This window comes from Pelophylax lessonae (genome assembly GCF_965119305.1).
Source record: "Pelophylax lessonae genome assembly, chromosome: 11".
NCBI classification, from domain to species: Eukaryota; Metazoa; Chordata; class Amphibia; order Anura; family Ranidae; genus Pelophylax; species Pelophylax lessonae.
In genome coordinates, this window is record NC_138778.1 from 36,105,861 (window position 1) to 36,133,195 (window position 27,335).

A 27,335-nucleotide genomic window follows, 5' to 3' on the forward strand; every position below is an offset into this window, starting at 1 on the left:
CATTGTTATTTTTCCTATCTCACTGAGTGAGCCCAATTGTGATGACTCCTTTTATCCAAAACCTTTTATGGAATTAAGAATAGTTTTCTATACATGCCAATGTCTGAGTGTTGCTGATGAGTTTCAGCACTGCGAGGTGTCCTGAGAAGATCTGAGCACAGAAGGAAGGGCAGAGGAGGGATTGGGCAGTCTGCGCTGGGGAGATAAGGAACCTCAGAAGGGGTACAACTGTCACTAGAAGGGCACAAGTCCTACAGACTCTTACTGCAACAAAGAATGGGGAGTTTGAAAAAAAAAACAAATTCCGGACATATATACACTTTATAGTGAGGAAGTCCTAGTACTACTGTCAAGTTTTTTTTTGCTGTCTCCGCTGGGTCATCCTCTCTGTCCTGGCGACCATTGTTATCAAGACAGAATGAAGGGCAATTCAGCAGTTACAGTTGTCACCAGAGAAAATAAAAATTAAACAGAAATAAGAGCAAAGAGGAAAATCTTCCAATGGGCGGCACAGTGGTGTAGTGGGCGGCACAGTGGTGTAGTGGTTTGCACTTTCACCTAGCAGCAAGAGGGTCGCTGGTTCGAATCCCAACCACGACACTACCTGCCTGGAGTTTGCATGTTCTCCCTGTGCCTGCGTGGGTTTCCTCTGGGCACTCCGGTTTCTTCCCACACTCCAAAGACATGCAGGTAGGTTAATTGGATCCTGTATAAAATTGGCCCTACTATGTGTATGTATGAATGTGAGTTAGGGACCTTACATTGTACACTCCTTGAGAGCAGGGACTGATGTGAATGTGTAATGTATATGTAAAGCGCTGCGTAAATTGACAGCGCTATATAAGTACCTGAAATAATAATAATGGGGACACCTGTTTAGGCGAAAATTGTCTAGGAGCAGATTACGATCACTTTGTAGAGATTTTCCTATACTATCTGAGATGCAAATATAAAGGGACACAAACAGCACGTTTTTTTAACTCTTCCCTATAATTTTTATAGTGCTCCAACTCATGAGCATTATATGCATGTTATTTTGTGCATTAACGTACCTTGTGCAAGGGCAGCAAATAGAAAATAATGGACTGCAAATGTACCCATCCCATCCTGAAAATCTGACATGTCACAAAATTTCATGCAATGCAGTGTACTATGGTGGGTTGCTGTGCATTGTGGCAGACTGGCATGTGCATTGGCTTAGTGCACTGGGGTGCCATTTAAAAAAGAATAGCAATGCAGCAATGCAATAGTCCAAATGGGACCCAAAGAAAAGTTTTGGCTATACATTCACTTTCGCATACTACAATCCACTCACAGCTACCCTACTGCGGTGCGTTTCGGTAACGAGCACCCTACCACAACGCATTATACAGCATTAGTCAGCTGAAATGCCATCCGTTTTCAAAGGAAATGCACATCCAAAGCCCATGCATTGCATTGCACAGCAACAAACCACCATGCATTGTGGTGCGCTGTGTCAAAAAAGAAAATCGTGCTTACTTAATTTTTGGTGGGTAAATGGCTTGCCCTAAGGCAATGCAAGTTACCATGTGACATTACATGTACTAGGCCTTATTCCCACAGGCGTACCTATCCTCCCAACCATAGGCACAGGTATTGTGTGCATCCATGTGCTTGCAGTCCAATTTATGTCTATTGGCATGAATTGCCTGCAAGGATACAGCTGCTGGTCCCAATTTTACAGCCGCGCAGGTGCATGTCCCTGAAAGCAAACAGCATGAGTTCTGGGACACAAACTTGTGCCTGGGTGGCTGTAAAATTGGGACCAGCGGCTGTGTCCAAGCAGCTGCCGCATCCCAAAAGACGTGAATGGGACTGACAGCTCGTGGATAAACAGAACACCTGAGCATCCTCTGTGGACGAAGTTAGCCCTTTGGACAGGTGTATAGGTAGGCATGCCCATGTGAACGAGGCCTTATTGTGCACACATTATTGGTCAATGTGTTTTTCTCATAATAGGGGAGATTTATTAAAACCGGTGCACACAGAATCTGATGCAGCTGTGCATAGCAACAGATCAGCTTCTAACTTCTACTTATTTAATTAAGCTTTGACAATAAAACCTGGAAACTGGTTACTATGCTCAGTTGCACCAGATTCTTTGTGCACCAGTTTTAGTACATCTCCCCGAATATGTCTAATATAACACAGCTTTAACCTAGTTTGGGCTTCTAGTAAAAGGTTGGGCTTAATTTTTTGAAGGATCCATTTCTGCTTCTATTCATTGCTGTCCATGGCACTGGCAGAATTCTTCGCCAACACCAAAGTTCAAAGCCATCAATCACTTTCCTACTTGCTTCTTAACTGTGCAGTTTTCCCATCTATAGAGAGTGACAGAAAATACCATACCTTGGATAATTCTGACCTTTCGCCTTATAAACCCATCAGTAGTTTTACAGATATTTTCTTGCTCTTCACAAGAGTAGTGGTGGGGAAATCTACTAAGGAGGTGGTGGGAATATCTACCTATGAAGGTGTAATACAGTTACAACTTCCAAAGGTGGGGTTCCCCGGGCTTTGGGATGGATTTCTCTGATTTCCTGTCATATCACCAGAACAGGAAGTGGATGGAAATCTCCCCAAGAGGACAAACACTGCAATCCAAAACCTGACAAAGGTTCTAAACCATGGGTGTCCAACCTTTTGGCTTCTCTGGGCCACATTGAGTGTAGAGAAAGTTTCTCGGGCCGCATATAAAATATATACTATAGTTAGGGTATATAAGTAATAAAATGCCGCCTTCCCGCACTGCCGCACCCCGTGTACTAATTTAACACAACTAGAGGACGATCAAATGAAATGGAATCAGTATACAGAGGTTTACTTCTTCTGAGAGATATTAAAGGAACACTCTAACCACCATGACCACTTCAGTGATTTAAATTGGTCATGGTGGTAGGAGTCAGAAACACTGCACATGCTCGCCACCCCCCCCCCCCCTCCCCATCGAGGCAGCCTCTGCCTACTGTTAGTTGGAAGCCGCTGTGGCCATGCCCCCGACCCGACTTCCTTCCACCCTAGCAAAAAAAAAAATTGTCAGGGGGCAGTGGGCCGCATTGCCTGGGGTTCCGGGCCGCATGTGGCCCCCGGGCCGCAGGTTGGACATGCCTGTTCTAAACCTTTCTTACTCTATCACAAAAAAAATGGCCAGAATCCTGTTTTAAGAACTCAAAAGCAAAAAACAAGGATTTGTCTTTTCCTGGAAGTCCACATTTCACATTTTTTTTTTCTTTTTTAAGAACATAAATGCAGCATTAAGAAAAGCATCCCCGGAATGTACCTGTCCAAAGTTCCAAAAAACAGGGTCCATTGAGTCTTTGGTGCCTTGAAAGATGATCCCAAATTGACACTGAACATATTCCATCCGTTCATCTTCATTCTCTAGATATACGGAGTCCTCTAAGAAAAGGAGATAGAGTTACACTGAATGAAGGACCCTGGCACAATTCTTATTACAGTGACCTTAACACAAATGTCAAAAAAATCAACATGCTTAAAATAAATTGAACGGGAATTTGTGAGAGCGAAGAACAGCTGGGAGAATAATATCACGGCACAGAACATATAGGTATTACAGATGGTTGCTGCTTGTGAAACAAAACATTTTTTGTAAGCCTTACAGAGCAAAAAAATATTTTTCTCATATAAAAAAATACTGAAAAATAGCACAAAGCGCTCAGTTGGAAATATTACTGTTAGTTTCTGGATTTCATACTGTAAATCGTAAACAGGAACAAAAAGCTGAATTCCCACTCAGATGCCTGAGTTGTATTTGGTTTCCCACGCACCCGGTTAGGACTTAATTTTTAGAAAAGAATAAAAATTAACCGCATTGCCCCCTACTCCTAGGAGCTCAAGGGCTGCCCTCCTGTTGTAATTTGGTTTCTGCTTTATTATGCTAATATTTGGGAGTATCATCCAAGCAGGCAATAGATAAATGTGATTTTCTTTTGTGCAGCCACAGGTTTTAGGAAAGAAAAATCGCATGATTCTGTGTTGATGGGGGAATCCCTCCCCTGGAGCTATTACGCACCTGGTTAGGACTTAATTTTTAGAAAAGAATAAAAATTAACCGCACTGCCCCCTACTCCTAGGAGCTCAAGGGCTGCCCTCCTGTTGTAATTTGGTTTCTGCTTTATTATGCTAATATTTGGGAGTATCATCCAAACAGGCAATAGATAATGTGATTTTTTTTTCCCTGCAGCCACGGGTTTTAGGAAAGAAAATCGCTTGATTCTGTGTTGTTGGGGGAATCCCTCCCCTGGAGCTATTGCGCCCCCCCCATTCCCTCCACTGGGCAAACACAGTGAGTATTGTTAGCAGTCAAAGCCACTGGCAATGATTGCATGCTAGGAATCCGACATGCTGGTTGTAGCCAAGTCAATCGATGGATCAACTTGGGTACAATCTGCCTGCCCGTTCATGGATCAAATCTCCGCCGGTCCCTGCTAAATTGTAAATACAGTACATACAGTATACTTCACATTGTCATATATGGTGTATTCGCTATGATTGTAGATCATCTGTACTGAATATGATCATTGGCCATAGGTATCAGGTAAAATATACACTCGGTGCTGGTCTCATAACGGGGACAAAGGGGATGTAAATACTTTACCTCTTATTACCCGCTTTGGAAAACTGCTTAGAGTGTATGTAAAGCCATAACTTTTTTAGTTTTGAATAGATTCGGGAATGGTTAAGAACCCTGTCGTTTTATTTTTAAATTGGCAAAACATCCATCTTGTACCTTCATCTTTCACACCCAATAAAGGATGCATGGCCAATGAAGATAATGTGTAAATCCATAGACAAAAATGGACAGCATCCAAGAGGAGTAGATCTCAAATTTTTACTGAGATCTCAGTAGCAAAACTTAGCTCATGCGGTAAAAAAATACAGACCTGTGAGTCTCTCTGTCTGTGGTCTGTCACTTTGAGAAAGGGGACCTGTGAGTCTCAAACTAGTTGATTTTTTTTACGGCATGAGCTATGTTTTGCTTCTAGGATCCCAGTAAAATTTTGAGATCTACTTCTTTTAGTGTGGTGGCCATTGTTATCTGAGGTCTCTTCAATTTTGGAGATTTCTCTTAATTTCCTGTCCCTAAAGACACCATAGGATAAGGAGATCCCTCAAAAACAAGGAGATATCAGATTTTTCCATTGTAAGATTTCTCCCTAGATTCTGTCCCTGCGACAACCCAACTTTCTGTCCTGGAGACAATGATCTCCAGAGCCAGTAGACAGGGTGAATATTCCCAGCAGGGACACGAACAGCAACAACAATTTGAAAGAGGTTCTAAGACTTCCACATATACTTTAAAGTAAAGCTATTATGAGATACAGTATCTCACAAAAGTGAGTACACCCCTCACATTTTTGTAAATATTTTATTATATCTTTTCATGTGACAACACTGAAGAAATGACACTTTGCTACAATGTAAAGTAGTGAGTGTACAGCTTGTATAACAGTGTGAATTTGCTTTCCCCTCACAATAACTCAACACACAACCATTAATGTCTATACGGCTGGCAACAAAAGTCCACCCCTAAGTGAAAATGTCCAAATTAGGCCCAAAGTGTCAATATTTTGTATGGCTACCATTATTTTCTAGCACTGCCTTAACCCTCTTGGGCATGGAGTTCACCAGAGCTTCACAGGTTGCCACTGGAGTCCTCTTCCACTCCTCCATGATGACATCACAGAGCTGGTGGATGTTAGAGACCTTGAGCTCCTCCACCTTCTGTTTGAGGATGCCCCACAGATGCTCAATAGGGTTTAGGTCTGGAGACATGCTTGGCCAGTCCATCACCTTTACCCTCAGCTTCTTTAGCAAGGCAGTGGTCGTCTTGGAGGTGTGTTTGGGGTCGTTAAGGGAGGGGATCATACTCTGCTTCAGTATGTCACAGTACATGTTGAAATTCATGGTTCCCTCAATGAACTGTAGCTCCCCGGCTCATGCAGCCCCAGACTATGACACTCCCACCACCATGCTTGACTGTAGGCAAGACACACTTGTCTTTGTACTCCTCACCTAGTTGCAGCCACAAACGCTTGACACCATCTGAACCAAATACGTTTATCTTGGTCTCTTCAGACGACAGGACATGGTTTAGTAATCCATGTCCTTAGTTTGCTTGTCTGCAGCAAACTATTTGCGGGCTTTCTTGTGCATCATCTTTAGAAAAGGCTTCCTTCTGGGATGACACAATGTAGACCAATTTGATGCAGTCTGTGGCGTATGGTCTGAACACTGACAGGCTGACCCCCCCCCCCCACCCCTTCAACCTCTGCAGCAATGCTGGCAGCAATCATACGTATGTCTATTTCCCAAAGACAACCTCTGGATATGAAGCTAAGCACATGCACTCAACTTCTCAACCTGTCCCACTAATTTGCTGTATGGTCTTTGCCACCATGCTGCAGCTTAGTTTCAGGGTCTTGGCAATCTTCTTATAGCCTAGGCCATCTTAATGTAGAGCAACAATTCTTTTTTTCAGATCCTCAGAAAGTTCTTTGCCATGAGGTGCCATGTTGACCTTCCAGTGACTAGTATGAGAGAGTGAGAGCGATAACACCAAATTTAACACACCTGCTCCCCATTCACACATGAGACCTTGTAACACTAACGAGTCACATGACACCCGGGGAGGGAAAATGGCTAATTGGGCCCAATTTGGACATTTTCACTTAGGGGTGTACTCACTTTTGTTGCCAGCGGTTTAGACATTAATGGCTGTGTGTTGAGTTATTTTGAGGGGACAGAAAATCTACACTGTTATACAAGCAGTACACTCACTACTTTACATTGTAGCAAAGTGTCATTTCTTCAGTGTTGTCACATGAAAAGATCTAATAAAATATTTACAAAAATGAGGGGTGTACTCACTTTTGTGAGAGACTGTAAATATGGGGACCACCGTTGCTGACCTTCTAAATATGCTAGGTGCTTAGCTGTTATGCCTAACCTCTAGGTAAACAATTATACAGATCAGGAAGTCAAAGAAAAGTCAGGAATCCTTCAGATTATATGTCTCAATATTAAAGCTAAAGTGTCACCATGACAGTCAGGCAGCTATAATTTTTTAGAAGGAGAGGCTGGTAACAGCAGCCTCCATGTTTCTAGGGTAAAAGGTGACAGTAAATGTGTCAAAAACTTGAATAAACCAAACTGGGCATATGATGAAAACATGAGCCAAGGTTAGGATTTTCCTGCAAACGTCAAGCTTGTTCCTACCTTCTTTCCAAGTCTCCCTATTGATCAAGATAGGTAGCTTTACAGACCAATAAGGAGATTCACAAGGCAGGACCAAGCTTGAATTTGACATTTGCAACATCAGCTGTTTATAACTCTGGATCAATTAGAGGAGAAGTACAGCCAAATCTCGTTTGTCTGTACTTCTCTTGTGGATCAAAGGAGTGCAGTTTGTTCTGCACTCCTATGGCCCATTCCCATCAGACAGCGGACTGAAGCCCACTGTCAGCTGACATCACAGAGCCAGTCCAGGCTAGGGAAAGATCGCGACCATATGGACAGGATCCGCCCACATGCCTGGACCGCCACCCGGCTAAGCCTCTCAGCAAGCTGCTGAAAGCCTGAGCCAGCAGCTCCCGCCCCTCAAAGACTTCTGCGCAAATACAGTGGGACATACAAGATTGCAACGATCGCCATTTTATTCTCTAAGGTCTCTGCTGAAAAATATATATATATATATATAATTTTGGGGGGTTCTAAGTAATTTTCTAGCAAAAAAAAATTATTTTTAACTTTAAACTTTAACAAGTGTCAGAAAAAGGCTTACGCTCCAAGGGGTTAAATTAAAACCTAAAAAATACAAATTGACCCAAAACCATTATAATTTCCATGTTATGATATGTATTGGGCATGGCTGTATTCCTAATTGGCCATTGAACATGCTCTGAAACTGCCCTCTCTTAGAGCCAGTTCACACTGGGGCGACTTGTCAGGCGACTTGGTGGGTCGCCTGCCATAGATTAGCACAGGACCCTTTCTAATAGGAGCGACACAAGTCGCTCCGACTTAGAAAAAGGGTCCTGTACTACTTTGGGGCGACCTGGAGCGACCTGCATTGACTTCAATGATATGAAGTCCGTGCATGTCGCTACGAGGTCGTGGTGCGTGCTGTGCACCGCGACTTCACAGGTCGCCCCGGCAAGTCGGGTCGCCTGTATGTGAACCGGCTCTTACAGATGGAAATTCATTCCTTTGATCTAAACGAACAAAATAATACATTGTAAAACATTGTGTTTATAGTTATCTAGCAGCCTTAACAATGTTGATAAACATTGTTAAGGCTGCTATATGACTATAAACAAAACATTAATATTTTTTTTTTGACAGCTGTGAGTGAGCAGAGAACAGCTCTGTAAGAATCGAGAACATATCGTTTTAAGATCGTGGGGGGGGGGTGTGAATCGAGATCGCGATTTTTTAACGAATAATCGTGCAGCTCTAATGCCTAGGGTCTGATAAATTGTTAGTACCTAAGGTTATTGACCTTTCTACCACACTTCCACTACCGATATGTTACCTAGTGAAGCAATCGCCTTACAGCATATGTCATGGGTGCTCAACCTGTGGCCTTCCAGCTGTTGCTGAACTATAAGTTCCATTATGCCTCCCCCTTTGGGAGTCATGCTTGCAACTGTCAGCCTTGCAATGCCTCATAGGACTTGTAGTTTCACAACAGCTGGAGGGCCACAGTTTGAGCACGCTTGCCATATGTCATATAATAGCAGTAAAGGCCACACCATTCTAGTGATCCTGTCACTGGCTAAACATTGGCAGCCACAGGATCACAAAATAAATGTTTTTTTCCTGCTGTTATTGAGTTTCTCCCCCACTGGCCAAAATACAGCAAATTTTATTCTGCCCATAAGGGAAGAGCAATGTCTTGCTGGTTCAGCCCACAAGAAAGCAATGACATAGGAGCAGGTGAGAGTTCTCACTGCTCTCTCATTGACCTTTTCGCTGGCAAGGTGCCAACAGCAACAGGTCCACTAGTATGACATGGGCCTTAGGGCACAAAGAAGACCACAAAGTCCTATATTCAAACCATCAATAACCTTACACACATAGAAAAGTGACGGCAGAAAAAGATCTAGTAGTCCAGGGATCCTCAAACTACAGCCCTCCAGCTGTTGCATAACTACACATCCCATGAGACATTGTAAAACTCTGACATTTACAGACATGATTAGGGCCTGATGGGAATTGTAGTTCCTGAACAACTAGAGGGCCATAGTTTGAAGACCCCTGTAGTAGTCCATCGAGACTTCATTTTTTTTGTTCGGTTTTTATTTTTTTTTGTTCTGTTTTTTTTTTTTTTCGTTTTTTTCTTTGGTAATTTTTTTTGTCTGAATATAGATCTATGTTTGTCCCAACCATGTTGGAAGCCATTTATTGTTGACTGTCTCACTATATCTGCTGGAAGTTTATTCTAAACATCAACTACCCTTTCAGTAAAATAATACTTTCTAAGATTCATTTTGAACTTTCCTCCAGTTAGTTTTTGGTCATGTTTCTGTGTTCTTGATTTTGGTTTCATATTGAAAAAACTGCCCTCTGAACCTTATTCACCTCATTGATGTATTTAAAGGTTTCAATCATGTCTCCCCTTTCTCTTCTTTACCCCAGACTGTACATATTAAGTTTCTGATATGTTTTATCACCTAGACCTTTCACTAATTTTGTTACCCGTCTCTGGACTCGTTCTATCTTCTCAATATCTTTTTGCAAGTGGCATGCACGTTACCAATGGATCCAAAGATGAACTTAATCCTCTAACCTCCAAAGTGAATTTCCCATTTTGATAGATAGATTTTTTTTTTTTTTTGTGCATGATGAAGCCTTGGAATAAAACTGTAAAATGTGGTTTGTATATATCGCCCAAAAGATACTACTTGTCAGTCTGACCTTCACTCACTTACCTGGGCACCAGGGGTTAAAAATTAGATAGAATTCTCCAACATTGCAGGTATTCTCCTCCATTCCATTGGAGGTCTCTAAAGTGAGGCTGTAGTGTCCAATGCGGGCATCAGGTGGGGAGCGGATGGAAAGTACAAGGGAGTCTCCCTCACTGCTGACCACTGCAGCACTCCACACTCCATCCTCCAGAGCATCTGAAACCTTGAAGTGAGCCTCTGTGCCAGATTCCTCGGATGGTTGGGGCCCTAGGGAACAGAAAATCTTAATAAGTAAAGAATCAGAAAAGTCAAAGTGAAGAAAAGTGTATCTAAAAAAAGGTAAAGGGCAATTCCAAGCTACAAGTGAAAGCTTTCAGTGAGATATGCAAGCTGGCCATACACAAGTAGATTTTTCTCATTCTGCTGTGGGCAGAAAAAAAACAGGTTACTCCATACAGCTTGGATGAACAAATCTCCAACTGAGGCTATTGTACTTTGAATACAGTGGGTGCAGCCAAACAGGGCCGCTGATAGGGCAGTACAACCGGCCCTATTGTACCGGGCCCGGCCCCATCAGGGGCCCGAAAGCTTTGTAGTCAGTGTCTGCCAAATAAAGAAATAGGGAATAGGGCTTACTAAAATACACCCTCCTCACTCTTACATTCTTTGAGGGTGTATAAACACATTTTTCTGGGGCCCATCAGATCAGCTGCGGGGCCCAGGAGGTCGCAGCATTGCAGGGACTTTTTAATCTTTTTCGGGGCGTAAGAACATGCCCTATGCTGCAACCTGCTCTGCTAAGATCTAGTTCCGGTCAGTCAGCTGCCTGCTCTGGCGGAGTGATTTTATGTACATGTCCCGTGTTCCGTGAGAATTACCTACCCTGTGAGAATTACCTACCTCTCGTCACTTCCGGCCAGAAGCATCTGAGCAGCGCAGCAGTGCGCATGCTCAGAGCGCCGGATACCTAATGGCAGAACAGAGGAGCTTACTAGTGCGCATGCGCACTAGTATAAACCGATCACGGTGTACCGTGAAAAAAACCTACCGACGCGGCGCTTACCTAAAACAGCTGTGCTGACATACGAGTCATCCCCGCACCTGTCCCGGTCACTTCCCTGCTCTCGGCAAGTAAATATAAAAGCGGCTTTCGGCTCCGTGATTTATGTTTTCATACAGCCGCCGCCGCTTTTATATTTACTATCCGAGAGCAGGGAAGTGACCGGGACAGGAGCGGAGATCACTCGTATTTCAGCACAGCTGTTTTAATGTACCCGCTGCATTACATACAGTGCGGAGTACCGGAAGTGACGAGGGGTAGGTTTTTCTCACGGGTAGGTAATTCTCACGGAACACCCGCTCTATCAGGACAGATGCAGAGACCGAGTGGAGGCTGCTGACAGTGATAGGGAGGAGCAGCATCACACAGTGAGTGACACTAGTATTCAGATACAGTCCACAGAATCCTCACTGTGTCTTCTGATAATCAGCATTAGGATATACACAGAGTACAGCAGGCGATCTATAGCTCTGTCACAGCGCATCACATGGCAGTTCATTGCTGACTTTGTTCAGTTATGGCTGTACTGAGTGCTACAGACTGCAGCCCAGTACAGCCATGATAAAGTCAGCAATGAACTGCCATGTGATGTGCTGTGAGCCTGCTGTACTCTGTATAGATCCTAATGCTGATGTTCAGAAGACACAGTAAGAGTATACTTTACATTTGTGTTTCGAGGGGAGGGGCTGTGAATTTTTACTGCCCCAACCACTCCTCTTTAACCCCTTAATGCCAGTGCCTCCAAGCTTTTTAAGAGGTTTCTGATGCTGGGAGGTGGGGCAGTGTTCCTGACCATGATTGGCGGACACATGATCGGAAAGCTCCCAATCGCAAGTAGAGATTAGGAGCTTTCCTTTAACCACTTGCCGTCTGAGTACCGTAGTACTACGGCGTCAGACACTCCCCTTTCTTGGCGGCGCTCGCGCGCCGCCGGAGGCTTGCTCCCGCTGTATTCAGTCACAGCGGGAGTCGGGCCAGGGGAGGAGCAGCGGCGATCGCCGCCGCTCTTCCCTGATCGTCGGGGATCGAGTGTGGAGATCCGCCCGCTTGTGTAAACAGAGCGGGCGGATCTCCCAAGTGACAGGCAGGGACAGATTGCAGGGTTCAGCATAGCTGTTCTTGTGTCACTCAGTCACCTCCCCCCACACACGTTAGTAAGCACCAGGCATACATTAACCCCTCCCTCTCCAATAAAGTTCACCCCTTCCCTGCCAGTGTCATTTTTACAGTAACAGTGCATAATTATAGCACTGATCACTGCAGTAATGTCACTGGTACCCCCAAAAGTGTAAAAAATGTCAGTTAGGGGTCCGATCTGTCCGCCGCAATGTCGCAGTCCCGCAAAAAAAATCACAGATCGCCGCCATTGCGCGTTAAAAAAAAAACACCAAAAATGACAGAAATCTTTCCCTTTGTTAGTAAACGCAATAACTTTTGCGCAAACCAATCAAAATACGCTTCTTGTGAATTTTTTTACCAAACATATGTAGCAGAAAACAAATTGGCCAAAAATTTAAAAAAATTTTGATTTTTACATTTTTTGGGGGGAATTTCATATAAAAAAAATGTGAAAAATATTGTTATTTTTTCAAAATTTACGCTCTTTTTTTGTTTATAGCGCAAAAAGTAAAAATCGCACAGGTGATCAAATACCACCAAAAGAAAGCTCTGTTTGTGGGAAAAAAAGGTCGTCAATTTCGTTTGGGTACGGCGTCGCACGACCGCGCAATTGTCAGTTAAAGTCGCACAGCGCCGAATCGCTAAAAGTGGCCTGGACGTAAGACAGCAAAATGCTCTAGTGGTAAAGTGGTTAATCGCCAATAACTGTCCAGGGAGCGCACAGAGCGCACGCTTTCCGCACAGCAATGTGTACATTCTGGTCCACCCGCCAAGAGGCTGTATTGATGCGTGCGTCCGGCGTGAAGAGGTTTAGAACTTTCCAAGCTTTCCAGTTAGGGCCGCCTGTCAGTTTTTCTTGTGGACCTAATTGAAAGCACTATTTAGGTTTACACCTAGCGCTATGTCCGTTCAGGATAGAAAAAACTATGGAAAAGGACTGCATCTTTTTATTTTTTTCTAGAGCAGATTTTCAAATGGTCACCCATAGAGCCATCACAATTCCACCCTTGTCCATTGTATGGTGCATGCAAACACAAACTGAACAGGTGGAGTCAAGGGAGGGACCAGTGGTGGGGCAGAGGGCGAGGCTAGGGGTGGGGCAGAGGGCGGGACCAAGGGTGGGATCAAAGGGGGCCCCATCAGGTAGGCTGTAGGGGGCCCCATGATTTCTAACAGCGGCCCTGCAGCCAAACAGTGACTGCAGCTAATTGTCTGCAGTCACTGTTCGAGAAGTTCGAGAACTATCCACCCATCTCCCTTAGTTTTGAATGTCAGCTGGTAGGGTACCAACAGGGCCACCCACTGCTCGAATTTTGTCCAGTTCATCAGAATCGGGCCTAGATCAGTGTACAGCCAGCTTAATGCTATCCGACTATGCTTAGGTGATGAAGTTGATTCAATTAATGTTCCTCTAAATTTAGTGTCCCTGCAAAATCAGCATGCACAGCTCCATTGAGGCCCATTAGGAGGGTGGTAGGAATGTACCTCTTCAGGTTAGTGTATATCATCTTATTTGCTTCCATAAAGCACCAGAGACCTGCAGACCTTCAAAGCATGATTTACTTTGACTGGTGGCTTTGAAAAATCCTTTAGGCACCAGCATTTTTTTAAATTAGGCTATTTGTATATGAGACAGCAAGGAGGGTGTTCTACCATCAACAGCAGGTGTGTTCCAGGATCATCAGATCAAAGAGAGTTGGATGGAATGGTTCAGTACAGAAATGTCTGGATGAAAATCTGACTCACTCAGTGGGTACGATATCTCCCCTTTGTACATTTCAAGCTTTGCAATTTAAATTTTGACTAGAGTTTTCCATAAATAGGGAAGCCATAGTGTTTTTTTTCAGCAAGCACACCTAATATTTATCTAAAAGTAATCATTAATGCTAGTGTCAGTCTTACATTCTTGCATTTACTCTATTTTTTTTTTTTTTACTTTTTTTCCATTTTATATTTCTGTTTTATATTTGCATTTAATCTTGATTGGATTTGATACACAGCTTTCTCTCCAATTTGGAAATAAGGGGGTGCTATGAGGATCACTGCAGAACAACTGCAGAGAATACAGGATAAGCCACATAAATGGTCTAACAGACCAAAGTGTGAAGTGAGGTCAAGTATAACCTTGTTCATTTTAAAGCCCATCATTGAGGAAAAGGAAAACATTTTTTTTTTTTGCAGTGGGGCTACCCCAATGTGCAAGGGTTGGATGCTTGTTTAGGTCTAGGGTACCCAATAAGCAGGTTTACTTACCTGCTCCCCTATTCCCCAGGCAGCTGGCACTCAAATCTTTCGCCCTATGCTCCAGCTTGTGGCATGTCCTTGGGTGTTCTAATGCTCATGGGCAAGACTGCAGGCCCTGTATTGTACTTGATGAAGTCTGAGGATCCATGACTGCAGGAGCATGGAGAGAAGAGGCTGTAAGGACTATACTAAAAATGCAGAGAGAGACCCCCAGAAGTGGAGGATTGGACAAATAAAATGGCTTTTTCCAGTTCCTTAGACCTAAACAAGCATTTAAGCCTCGCAGTGCATCTGTATTTGGGTGTATTAGAACAACAAGGAGTTAGGCTGGTAATAGATAACATTTTGAACGAAAATTCTTAGGAAAAGTTTTATGAAAATTTGTACGAAAATTCTCAGAACATTCAAACATAGTTCAAAAGATTTAGTTTACTTTTAACATTTGATTTTTGAATGAATGGACTTTACCAAACCAAAACACCACACACTGTTAGAAATTCACTTGTTCGAGAACATTTTTCCATCCTGCTCTTTCTAATTTTTTCATCACTGCGAACGTCAATTTGACCCACTAATGATTAGAAAAAGGAACAAACTTTAGAAAATTCTTTTACTAAGAATTTTACAAAATTCGACCTATCTGTGGCCGGCTTGAGATGAGTGGGTGGAATTTTCAAGCCAAGAAGAACACGGTCATCAGCAACGTTTGTCCTCCTACGATTACCAAAGTAATCATTTTTGCCCCACATCTTGTAAGTTTGCCCATGATTCCCAAAAAAGCACTAAAGCTGAACTTTGAACTAGAATAAAATGTCACCATATTCCCCACTCCCGCAGGTGTCCACCTATCTGTAAAACTGGTCACTCTAAGCCACACCTTATTGCTGCCTAACAAGTCGCAGTTCTCCAACATCAGAGTTCTCTAGTGACAAGAAAAGTGAGTTGTCTAGTACAAAAAATATTGCGCTTTTACCTATCCCCCGGAAGTAATGAAAACTTTCTTCAATGGGTAAAGAGACCGCAACAAATAAACATTTTTTTTCTTCATAGAATTTGGGATGGAGTTAGAACCCAAATAAAACCTTTTTGCTGTTGTGTATTTTTGTCTCCAAGATGCTGGTTCCCCTTTTTCCATGATCACTGGTCCTGCCCCAAGATTCAGCCTTACTGGATACAAATATGTAGCTTTATGGAAACTGCCTTGGCTTCTGCTTCTCTGGCATAGTCAACTTGTCCTGGCGGTGCCCACTCTTGGACTGTTCCAAATTCTTTCTCCTTCTGTTTCTTTCCTTTGTCGTTTTCCCCTTTCTTTTTTCTTTGTCTCTCCTCCTCTTGTTTTTTAGGTTATTTTTGTGGCTCAGCTACGGTGCGGCTATGATTTATAGCGGCCTTTGTGGCGTCATTACCCCCCTTGCCTCATGGCCCTGTCATGTTTGATTCCAGGTGGGAGGCGACGTCCACCCTCCTGGGGCACCCGGGCGACGACCTCCATGGGGTCGCTGGGCGTCTCAGATTCTCTGGTTGCTATCAGTGTTGGGGACAGATATTGCCTCTTGAGGGATCATTTGGCACACACACTATTTTTCTTTTTTGATTGCCATACATGCCTCCTGTACCTATGCTGTCCCACTGTGTTCATTATGACAAGTTTTTATGTTCTTGAATTTGTTTATTTGAACTGTTGATGATTGTCACCTTGTCTTTGAAAACTTAATAAAAATTATTTCAAATGAAACTGCCTTGGGCCTTCCCAATTTAAAATGTTCAAAGGCATGCCCCTTAGGGCTGAAGGAGGACCTTCCCTTTAACACTCATACAAAAAAATTGTTGAGGGCATCATACTTTAATGCCAAAATAACATCCCAATCACATGGAAGAGACCTCTTCCTCCTACCTTACTCGAGTGGAAAAAAGTTATTCATTTTTGTGCTCCCCCTCAATTAACATATCTACACTACTAGAGGATCCCAAAAAGAGTTTTGACAAGATCTAGGGTCCTTTATCCTGCTCCACTTTATGGCTTAACACCAACGTAGTTCCTGAGAGACCATAACTTTAATCACTTTTTGTTTATGTCTTTTAAGATGTGAATATATTGGATTGTATGTACTGTCACCAATATAACAATGCACAAAGTTTTTGGTGAAGTGGTAAGTGGTGCCTTACTTGAGATGGCCAGGTTTAGTGGCCAGCCATAGACATCGGATGACTGTGACCCCATCTAGTTTATTAGAGTCTGCTATGTTTGTGGGCACTGTACCCCCTGGGGGTAACTGGTCTCGGGGTTATGCTTTGGATACCCAGACGATGCATAAAGAGCATCTTTATGTTAAAATACTTCACATAATATCATTACAATGGTCAGATCTGTCATCCATCATCTCATGTCATATGTTCCATCCTAATGTAGCACATACTGTAATTCCAAGATGTTTAAAGAAGGTCTAATGATCATGGTGTATTTTTAGAATGAGGAACTGTTGAAATCACTAAATACAAGCAATTTTAAAATTTAATCTACATTCCTTTGAATGTTATTTCCCAAGACAGTTGCCCAACACACAGTATCAGTCTCACCCATGGCGTCATTGGCAGAAATTAAAATAAAAAGAAACCATTCTGCATATTATAGTATTAGATATTAAAAGCATGAAATATTGTGAGTCACAGGTGGTGGGCTGCAGGGTGTTTAAGAAATTGCAGTAATTAGTTTTGTAGAATGTGTAAGGCAATTAAGAAATGGAACGATATAACATTAATTTTCTTGCTGCTACACAAATAAACAAATGAGCATCAATGATATGTGTAATCAGCATGTTCAAAGTATCAATTATATTTTTCAAGGCCCTCCGGGCTATCCGAGGAGAGAAATATCAAGGTCCAACTTGACTTTCTTTATTTAATATGCGGCCAGATCGGTTAAATATTTGGCAGGTTGAAGCCGGTATTAGTAGCAGCAAATTTCATGGTAGATGAGCACCATTAAAGTGTAAAGCCTAACAATCAACTTCTCTTTGCTCCCTATTGGTTTCTCAAGCATATCATTGAAAGTGTTTTGTTAACATATGATCAAACTCCTATTCTGTAGTGATGTGACAATTCTGCACTAAAATCTTAAAGAATGTTGTCAGTCCTGCCTAAAGTGGGGTACACACTAGTAGAAAATCTGCCGAAAATTCCCGTCCGAGGTAAAATCGTACGATTTTCGGCTAGTGTGTACACAACTTTCAGCAGCCGATGCCGACATTTTCAATGAAAAAAAAACGGAGGGACAAACACCAAAAGTTTTATCGTCCGTCCCCAGACGACCAATTTTCGTTTAATGTGTATGCAGTACGTCCGCGAAAAATCGGATACGAAAGACCGCGCATGATCTGAAGTTGCTGAAGACCCGGAAGTCTAGGAACAAATGTGGCAAAAAAAAATCAGATGAGAAATTTCGTGAACATTATGCACTGTCAACTAAAAACGGTAATGAACGCTGAGCATGACAGAGAAAAATCGGAGGATATTTCGTCCGATTTCCGTCAAGTGTGTACGGGCCTTAAGTTCTCTGTTACCTTATATTAAGGAGATAAGAAGAAGGAAATTTGTTCTGTAGACCTAACACACTTCCTTTACTAGGGTGCCAATGCTTAGCAGTCAATCTCAACTTGGGTTCCATGGAACCCTAGGGTTCCTCTAGAGCAGTGATGGCGAACCTTGGCACCCCAGATGTTTTGGAACTACATTTCCCATGATGCTCATGCACTCTACAGTGTAGGTGAGCATCATGGGAAATGTAGTTCCAAAACATCTGGGGTGCCAAGGTTCGCTATCACTGCTCTAGAGGTTGCTAGGGGTACATTGAGCTGTGACTGGCTGACAACCCATTTGATGGCACCTGCACAATTCTGGGGCCAATGTCACATGGCAGTCAACAGCATGACATCAATGGCCTTTTTAGCTATCTTTAAGGTTGATATATTTCGACTACTACTATAAAGCAGGCCTTCTAACCATTTTCCCACTGACCGCCCAACTAATTGGTTTTTGAAGAGTTTCCCCAAGACCTAAAAATGATTTCTTTAGAGGTAAAAAGACTGAGAAAGACTGTTCTATCGATACAGCTCAGTGAATGTTGTCACCCTTGTACAGAAAGTGGATTACGGTGTGGATCACTGGTTAAAAATAAAGAATTTAAAAGCTTAAAAAAAAACAGATGAAATTTAATGGATTGCAATGAATGCAGCCACCACATATAAGGTAAGCTGCAATATACTTTATTTTTGTTCTTGGGGTTAGATATATTTTGAGCAACCCACGTTCATCAGAGAATCTCTCAATCCTTAAAAATATGCCAGGATTATCGAAAGCTATCTAATGGGCTACATAAAAAAACATTCTTTTCCCTTTAGCCTCAGTGCCAAAAACATGTGGTCCAAAATGTTCAGACATTTCAAATCTGTCTGAAGTACACAAAAATTACATTTGATGCCGCAGACGTAAAGAGTGCTCCCTTGTCCTCTGTGTTGATCTTAAAGTGAACAACTCAACACCAAGTTCACTATACGGACCCCTTATGTATTTATACATGTTGGTTATATCCCCCATTAATCTCCTCTTCTCAAGTGAGAATAAATTCAGTTCCTCTAATCTTTCCTCATAGCTGAGCTCCTCCAATGCCTCTTATCAGTTTGGTTGCCCATCTCTGCACTTTCTCCAGTTCACCGATATCCTTTTTAAGAACTGGTGCCCAAAACTGAACTGCATATTCCAGATGAGGTCTTACTAATGATTTGTACAGGAGAAAAATTATATCTCTCTCTCTGAAGTCCATGCCTCTGTTAATAGAAGAAAGGACAACTGTTTAAGCAGACAGAAAGTGAAGGAAAATCTGATCCAGACAGTTATAAAAAATATATTTCTGTCTGTTTTGCTGTCAGCCCTGAATAGCACGGATTTCATCAAAAATTTCACAAGGGGTTCAAATCCTTCCCCCACACTAAAAAAAAAAAAAAAAACAATAAGTTTTGGCTGGATAAACACTTTCAGCACTGTGATTACTTTATAAAATTATTACTTTATAAAATTAAAACACGAACAGGTTTACATTAACAGAGGTTGATGATGGGTACACGTGGACGGGAGCCCAAAAAGCAAAGATTTTCTATGTTGTAGGGAGCATCTAATTCTAATTGTGCCTAAGCAGTACCCTGAAAAAGTATTTCAAAATTAGCTTCTTGTATGGAAATTTGTAAGGAAAAATAGCAGTACACTTCCAGGTATGTGAAGGTGCCTAGGTCCTCCTGTGTCTTCAGTCTCATAGCTATATATTTACAATGTGAAATCTAAGGTTCTGCTGGCTCTGACTTTTAGTTTGATGAGATTTGGTGATGCCACTACTGTGCTGCCTACTGTTCTCCTTGCTGGAGCTCTGAGGAAGGGGGCATCACCATTGAAACGCGTAAGATGCACCCTATCTGGAGGACACATGTCTGGAGGTGTGATGGGGATTTGTTATATGCCCTTGACTTTATTTCCTTTGTGAGTATATTAATATTTAATTTATTTAATAAAGAGTCCCACAGTAACGCCTCCTTCTTATGCTTGTTTTATAGTACGAGGAAGCAAAGCCCTGCTTATACCAAGATGGCCACCTCTACAAGGAGACACATTGAAGAACAAAGCATGTCACGTCATGACTGGGGAAAAAGTGCACCTGCAAGGAGATCACAGGTAAAAGTGTTTTTTTTTTTTTTTTTTGGGCACAGCTCATGCCTTAGCCTTTTTCTGACATTTGTTACTTACAAGTTAAAATCAGTATTTTTTGCTAGAAAATTACTTAGAATCCCCAAACATTATATACGTTTTTTTAGCAGAGACCCTAGAGAACAAAATAGCAATCATTGCAATATTTTATGTCACATGGTATTTGCGCAGCAGTATTTAAAATGCAATTTTTTTGAAAGAAATACACTTTCATGAACTAAAAGAAAAAAAAAAAACTGTTTAGTTAGCCCATTTTTTTTGTATAATGTGAAAGATGTTGCACTGAGTAAATAGATACCTAACATGTCATGCTTTAAAATTGCGCACACTCGTGGAGTGATGACAAATTACGGTACTTAAAAAAACTCCATAGGCTATGCTTTAAAAAATTTTAACGGTTACCAGTTTCGAGTTACAAAGGAGGCCTCATGCTGGAATTATTGCTCTCGCTCTAATGATTGCGGCGATACCTCACATGTGTGGTTTGAAGACAGTTTACATATGCGGGCGTATGTGTTTCGCTTCTGCGCGAGAGCACGGAGGGACGGGGCGCTTTAAATGTTTTTTTTAATTTATTTATTTATTTTTTTTAACTGTCCTTTTAAAAAAAAAATATTTTTATTTTTTCAGTTATTTTATCACTTTTATTGCTGTTACAAGGAATGTAAACATCTCTTGTGACAGTAATAGGCAGTGACAGGTCCTCTTATAGAGTCCCTCCTTTGCACTTAAAAGCATTCAAAACACCAAGATTGGCTGTTTTGAATACTTTCATTTTTTTTTAAATCTGGTGCCTTTAAGGCTCCAGTAACCAGAAGAGATGTCATGACATCGCTTCCGGGTTTGTACATCAAAGACCTGATCAAAGCCAAATCCGGCTTTGTTCAGGTCCTCAGCCTGCTGGCAGACGTGTTGGCTGGTTGCTCCGGCCTTCCAGTGGGACAGGAGACCCGGGCGAGCCGCAGGAGGCAGCGGGAGGGGCCGCATCTGATATTACAAGAAAGCCCGTCGGCTCTAAAAACACGGTACCAGGGGGGTGCCTCTAGCTGCAGGCATCATCCTGGTACAACCCCTTGAGGCCGAGGCCGCATATTTGAGTTTGGTCGGCGGGAAGGGGATAAAGTGATTGTAAACCCTCTTTTTTTTTTTTTTTTTATAAAATCACAAACATGCCTATACTTACCTGCTCTGTGCAATCGTTTTGCACAGAGTAGCCCTAATCCTCTTCTTCCAGCACTCCAAGCCCCTCCTCTTCATCGGGTGCCCCCAGGGAAAACCACTTTCCCTGGGGGCACCCGTGCAGGCTCGCTCCCAAGTCCCGCTGCTGCGCCCATTGACACAGAAAGCGGGACTCAGCCCAGCCCCCTGCTCCGGTGTCACTGGATTTGATTGACAGCAGCGGAAGCCAATGCGCTCGTGCACATCGCTGGATCGGATCGGGCTCAGGTAAAAAAAAAGGGAGGGGGGGGGGCTGCAGCACAGAAGGTTTTTAGAATGCATTAACCACTTCAGCCCTGGAAAGGTTTTACCCCATTAATGACCAGGCCATTTTCTAACGAAAAATTGCACGGTCGTACAACGCTGTACCCGAATACAATTGATGTCCTTTTTCCCCCACAAATAGAGCTTTCTTTTGGTGGTATTTGATCATCTCTGCCGTTTTTAGATTTTGCGCTATAAACAAAAAAAGAGCGACAATTTTGAAAAAAAGCCATATTTTTTCCTTTCTGCTATAAAACATTCCCAATAAATTTTTTTTTAAAAAAATTAAATTCTTTTATCAGTTTAGGCCAATTTGTATTCTGCTACATATTTTTGGTAAAAAAAATCCCAAAAAGCGTATATTAATTGGTTTGCGCAAAAGTTATAGCGTTTACAAACTACGGGATAGATTTTTGGACTTTTTATTTATTTATTTATATATATATCATTTTTATTAGTAATGGCGGCGATCAGTGTTTTTAAGCGGAACTGCGACATTGCGGCACGGGACTGAGACAATTTGTATTCTGCTACATATATGTTTGGTAAAAAAAAAATTTCAATACGCATATTTTGATTGGTTTGCGCAAAAGTTATCGCTTCTACAAACTAGGGGAGAGATTTATGTCATTTTTTTTTCAATAATGGCGGCGATCTGAAATTTTCAGCGGGACTGCGACATTGCGGCGGACAGATCGAATCCCTAACTGACATTTTTGACACTTTTTGGGGACCAGTGACATTAATACAGTAACCAGTGCTAAATATTATGCCGAGGGGGGTTATCAAAGGGGTTAATGTATGCCTAAATATACTTGCTGACTGTGTGTGTGGGGGGGGGGGTTCTGTGACAGGCACACAGAGATCGGGGTTGTAGCTTAGCTGAAACCGCTGATCTCTCCCTACCTGTCTGACAGAAGACTCACCTGCTTTGTTTACGTAAGCAGGCGGGTCTTCTGTCAGTTTATCTGATGATCGCGGGAGGACAGCGGCTGGTTGGAGTACCGAACTTAGCCGGATTTGGCTTTGATTGGGTCTCCGATCATGTAACCTGTTTACTCAACTGCCAATGACGCAGATTTAAAAAAAACTGTCAGTATTCAAAATTGCAGATTTTGGCGTTTTGAATACTTTGAAGTGTGGTGGAGGGGTCTGGGGTCTTAGACCCCAGATCTCTCCATAAAGAGTACCTGTCACTGCCTATTACTGTCACAAGGGATGTTTACATTCCTTGCGAAAGCAATAAAAGTGATCAGATTTTGATTTTGTTTTTAAAAAATGGTGTTGAAATAAAAACTAAAAAATATGTTTTAAGTGACCCCGTCCCTGTGAGCTTGCGCACAAAAGAAAACGCATTCGTAAGCCGCGCCTTCAAAAAAAAAAAAAAAAAGGGGGTTCAAATCACACATGTGAGGTATCGCCGCGATCATCACAGCGAGAGCAATAATTCTAGAAAAAGAACTCCTCTGTAACTCTAAACTGGTAACTGTTAACATTTTTTAAATCATCCCCTTTGAAGATTTTTTTTTTTTTTTTAGAAAAGTTTATTTAATCATTGACATAGAAAATCAGGGTATAAACAGGTAAAGTGAACATCTTAAATAGTATTGATCTCAGTGCCACTGTTAGTCCCCGTTCACACTAAGGCGACCTGTGAGGCGACCTTCCATAGGGAAGCTGCGGACCCGTTCTAATAGGAGCGACACAAGTCGCTCCGACTTAGAAAAAGGGTCCGGAACTTCTTTGGGGCGACCCGGAGGCGACCGCCATAGACTTCAATGTTATGAAGTCCGTGGCGGCCGCTCCGAGGTCGTGGCGCGCTGCTCGCACCGCGACCTCGGAGGTCGCCCCCCCCCCCCAAGTCGGATTGCGGCAATGTGAACGGGGCCTTAAGGTTTGTAACAAGCGTTAGTTATAATAGTATAAGTACATAAACATTTTAAACAAACATAATAAAAAAAGGTGGGATTTATGTTAACTTTTTTGATCACCCCTTCCGAACACCCCTTTTGGGTGCAAACTGTGTCCGGAGATGAAGATTTTTAAGTACCATAGTTTGTCGCTATTCCACGAGTGTGTGCAATTTTCAGCCATAACATGTTAGGTACCTATTTGCTTGGCGTGACATATTCTTTCACAATATAAAAAAAAAAATTGGGTTAACTTTACTGTTTGTTTTTTTTAAATTCAGTAAAATTAATTTTTTCCCCCACAAAATCAGTTTATAAGACCGCTGCGCAAAAAAAAACAAAAAAAAAAACATTGCAATGACCGCCATTTTATTATCCAGAGTCTTTGCTTAAAATGTTTTTATATATATATATAATATTTGGGGGTTCTAAGTAATTTTCTAGCAAAAAATACTGATTTTAACTTGTAAACAACATGTGTCAGAAATAGGCCCGGTCCTTAAGAGGTTAATAAGAAATAATACCTCTGTTAGCGCCATCACTATCAACATTTTTGCATCTGTATTTTTGCAGGCGTATTAATCTCTCTCACAGACAGGATCTCCTGATTCATCCCCCTGTTCCTGGCACATCTCCCACATTCCAAGATCTCACCTATTCCTTCCACCCTAGTGGGAGGATTGTATGGCCCGGGGGAAGAAACGCTCATTTCTATAAATATAGCCAGCGATAACATGTGAATAGCAGCGCTGGATTATCAGGTTAATCTTTCATTTTTTTTATTTTATGCAAATCCAATTCTAAAAGCCTTAAATGACACTTTATTTATATAGTACCCAGAATGCCTCTCCAATAATATGACTCTACCTGTCACCAAAATCAGCTAATACTCTGTAAAGAATGATAAGGGACGCTAGTCGGATTGCACAATAGTAGCGGGAGTTCTGTTCGTCAGATCGGGTATACGGTCAATAGTGCCGGTTCACATATATGCGATGCAGGAACCCTGCGAATCCACTGTGGGTTCTCGCATTGCATTCAAATCGCAGGCAGTTCACGCTGCCATATGCAAATCGCTGGGGGTATCAATACAAAGTTAATGTCACCCCCAGATCAGTTTGCATATCGCAGTGGGAACTGTCAGTTCAGATATGAATTGTATCGTTAGGTGTGAACCACCATGCGATCCGATTCTGCTGCAGACCCAAAAAAGGGTCCTGTGCGAATCCGATGCAAATTCAGCCATACAATCTGTATGGCTGAATTCGCATCGCACAGACATCGAATGTGATTTTCAGAGTAGTGCGCTCCGAATCACATGCGATGTCTGTCATCGCACTGATGTGAACCGGGCTAAGGGTTAAAGCTGGTAATGAGGTGCAGTGTCTCTCCGCTTCCTCTCATTGTGTTGTGATCTGAGAAAAGAAAATGAAAAGCTGAGAACAGGAACCGCTCCCTCTCCTCGTCCTGTGCACACAAACACTAAGACACATGTATACAGTTGGATCAATCAGTAACCACATTGGGATTATCCACAAATAACTAGAATTCCACCTCTGAGAATAGAATAAGGGCTTTCTGATACGTGCGGCAGCCCTCGCTACTCTTCTGAAAAGCGAACTGCGGTGGATCGGTTTTTTTAGAGGCGCTTGATAGGCGCTATGGAGACAATAAGTCACCTCTTCACTTAAAGTGCTATTAAACCCACAACAATGAAATCAGTCTGTATATGTAGTATAGCATGCTTGTTATACTTACTGTCGAATCTAAGGAGCTAATCCACTGCATTGTGTAAAAAAAAGCTGTTTGATCCTGTCTTTTCTTAACCTCCCCTTCTTCCACTGTTCCCAATCTGTATGCTGATAGAACAGAGCCTTGGCTGCTCATGCTCAGTTTGGTGTGTATTGCTAGAGAGTTGTTTTTCTTGGGAGATTGCATGTGATGGCACAGGGCCAATCAGCACTGTCCAGACAGAGGGTCAGGGGTCCTGCAGCCTCATAGGACAGAAGAGAATGAAAACTCCTCCTGGGAGCTTTAAGCAGACACTAATAGAAATCACAAGACTGCTCCAACTACTGATGAGGGAAGATGTTTAGCAGTTTATATTTACTAAAATAATTGCATTTCCATGTTCTGTGTACTGTGGGAGACCAGATATAGTTAATACAGGGTCCTGGGTTTAGTAACACTTTAACAATCAAAATGCCAACCCACTGCATTGTAGTCCCAATTACTTGAACGGGTCACCTGCCAAAAGCAGCATGCAACTTAAATTTTTACCGCGGCTGTGAAGCAAGGAATGTGTACAGCTCTGAGCGGCTACATGCCCTGGAGGCAGCAAAATCAGGCAGTTGTGTTAACAAGCAGGGCCACCATCAGGGTGGTACAGGTGATACACCTGTATGGGGCCTGAGCGCCAGGAGGGGCCCGGGCCACGGCAACCAGGAAGTGTGCACAGTGCAAGAGAGAAGAGATAGGATTGGAGGAGGAAAACAAGGGATAGAGGTAGGGTTGCCACCTCATCCCTTTAATCCAGGACACATAATTACACAGGTTCTGAGGCTGATATAATGCACATAAGGCACCAAGTGAGTTTAATTACCACCTTAATCAGCCACAGAACCTGTGTAATTAATATGTGTCCTGCTTTAAAGGGATGAGGTGGCAACCCTAGATGGAGGAGAAAGGATTGGAGGAGGAGGTCATGGGATGGAGGAGATAGGATTGGAGGAGGAGGACATGGGATGGAGGAGATAGGATTGGAGGACATGGGAGGGAGGAGATGAGACTGCAGAAGGAGGACATGGGATGGAGGAGATAAGATTGGAGGAGTAGGACATGGGATGGAGGAGATAGTATTGGAAGAGGAGGGCATGGGATGGAGGAGATAGGAGTGGAGGAGGAAGACATGGGATGGAGGAGAAAGGATTGGAGGAGGCGGACATGGGATGGAGGAGATAGGATTGGAGGAGGCGGACATGGGATGGAGGAGATAGGATTGGAGGAGGAGGACATGGGAGGGAGGAGATAGGATTGGAGGAGGAGGACATGGGATGGAGGAGATAGGATTGGAGGAGGCGGACATGGGATGGAGGAGATAGGATTGGAGGAGGAGGACATGGGATGGAGGAGATAGGATTGGAGGAGGCAGACATGGGATGGAGGAGATAGGATTGGAGGAGGAGGACATGGGATGGAGGAGATAGGATTGGAGGAGGAGGACATGGGAGGGAGGAGATAGGATTGGAGGAGGAGGACATGGGAGGGAGGAGATAGGATTGGAGGAGGAGGACATGGGATGGAGGAGATAGGATTGGAGGAGGAGGACATGGGATGGAGGAGATAGGATTGGAGGAGGCGGACATGGGATGGAGGAGATAGGATTGGAGGAGGAGGACATGGGATGGAGGAGATAGGATTGGAGGAGGCAGACATGGGATGGAGGAGATAGGATTGGAGGAGGAGGACATGGGATGGAGGAGATAGGATTGGAGGAGGAGGACATGGGAGGGAGGAGATAGGATTGGAGGAGGAGGACATGGGAGGGAGGAGATAGGATTGGAGGAGGAGGACATGGGATGGAGGAGGACATGGGATTGGAGGAGGAGGACATGGGATGGAGGAGATAGGATTGGAGGAGGAGGACATGGGATGGAGGAGATAGGATTGGAGGAGGAGGACATGGGATGGAGGGGATAGGATTGGAGGAGGAGGACATGGGATTGGGGAGATGGGATGGAGGAGGCAGACATGGGATGGAGGAGATAGGAGTGGAGGAGGCGGACATGGGATGGAGGAGATAGGATTGGAGGAGGAGGA

The 27,335-nt window shown here is 43.0% G+C and overlaps 1 protein-coding gene across 1 annotated transcript in view; it reads right to left on the reverse strand.

Annotated features, from left to right (window-relative positions):
- Positions 1–27,335, reverse strand: part of TGM2 (transglutaminase 2) — a 132,959-nt gene that overhangs the window by 79,378 nt on the left and 26,246 nt on the right. Inside the window, exons 3-4 of the mRNA XM_082272015.1 lie at positions 9,975–10,217; positions 3,302–3,420 (exon numbers count right to left, since the gene is read on the reverse strand). Coding sequence (XP_082128141.1) covers positions 3,302–3,420; positions 9,975–10,217 — 362 coding nt within the window. The remainder of the gene's footprint in view (positions 1–3,301; positions 3,421–9,974; positions 10,218–27,335) is intronic.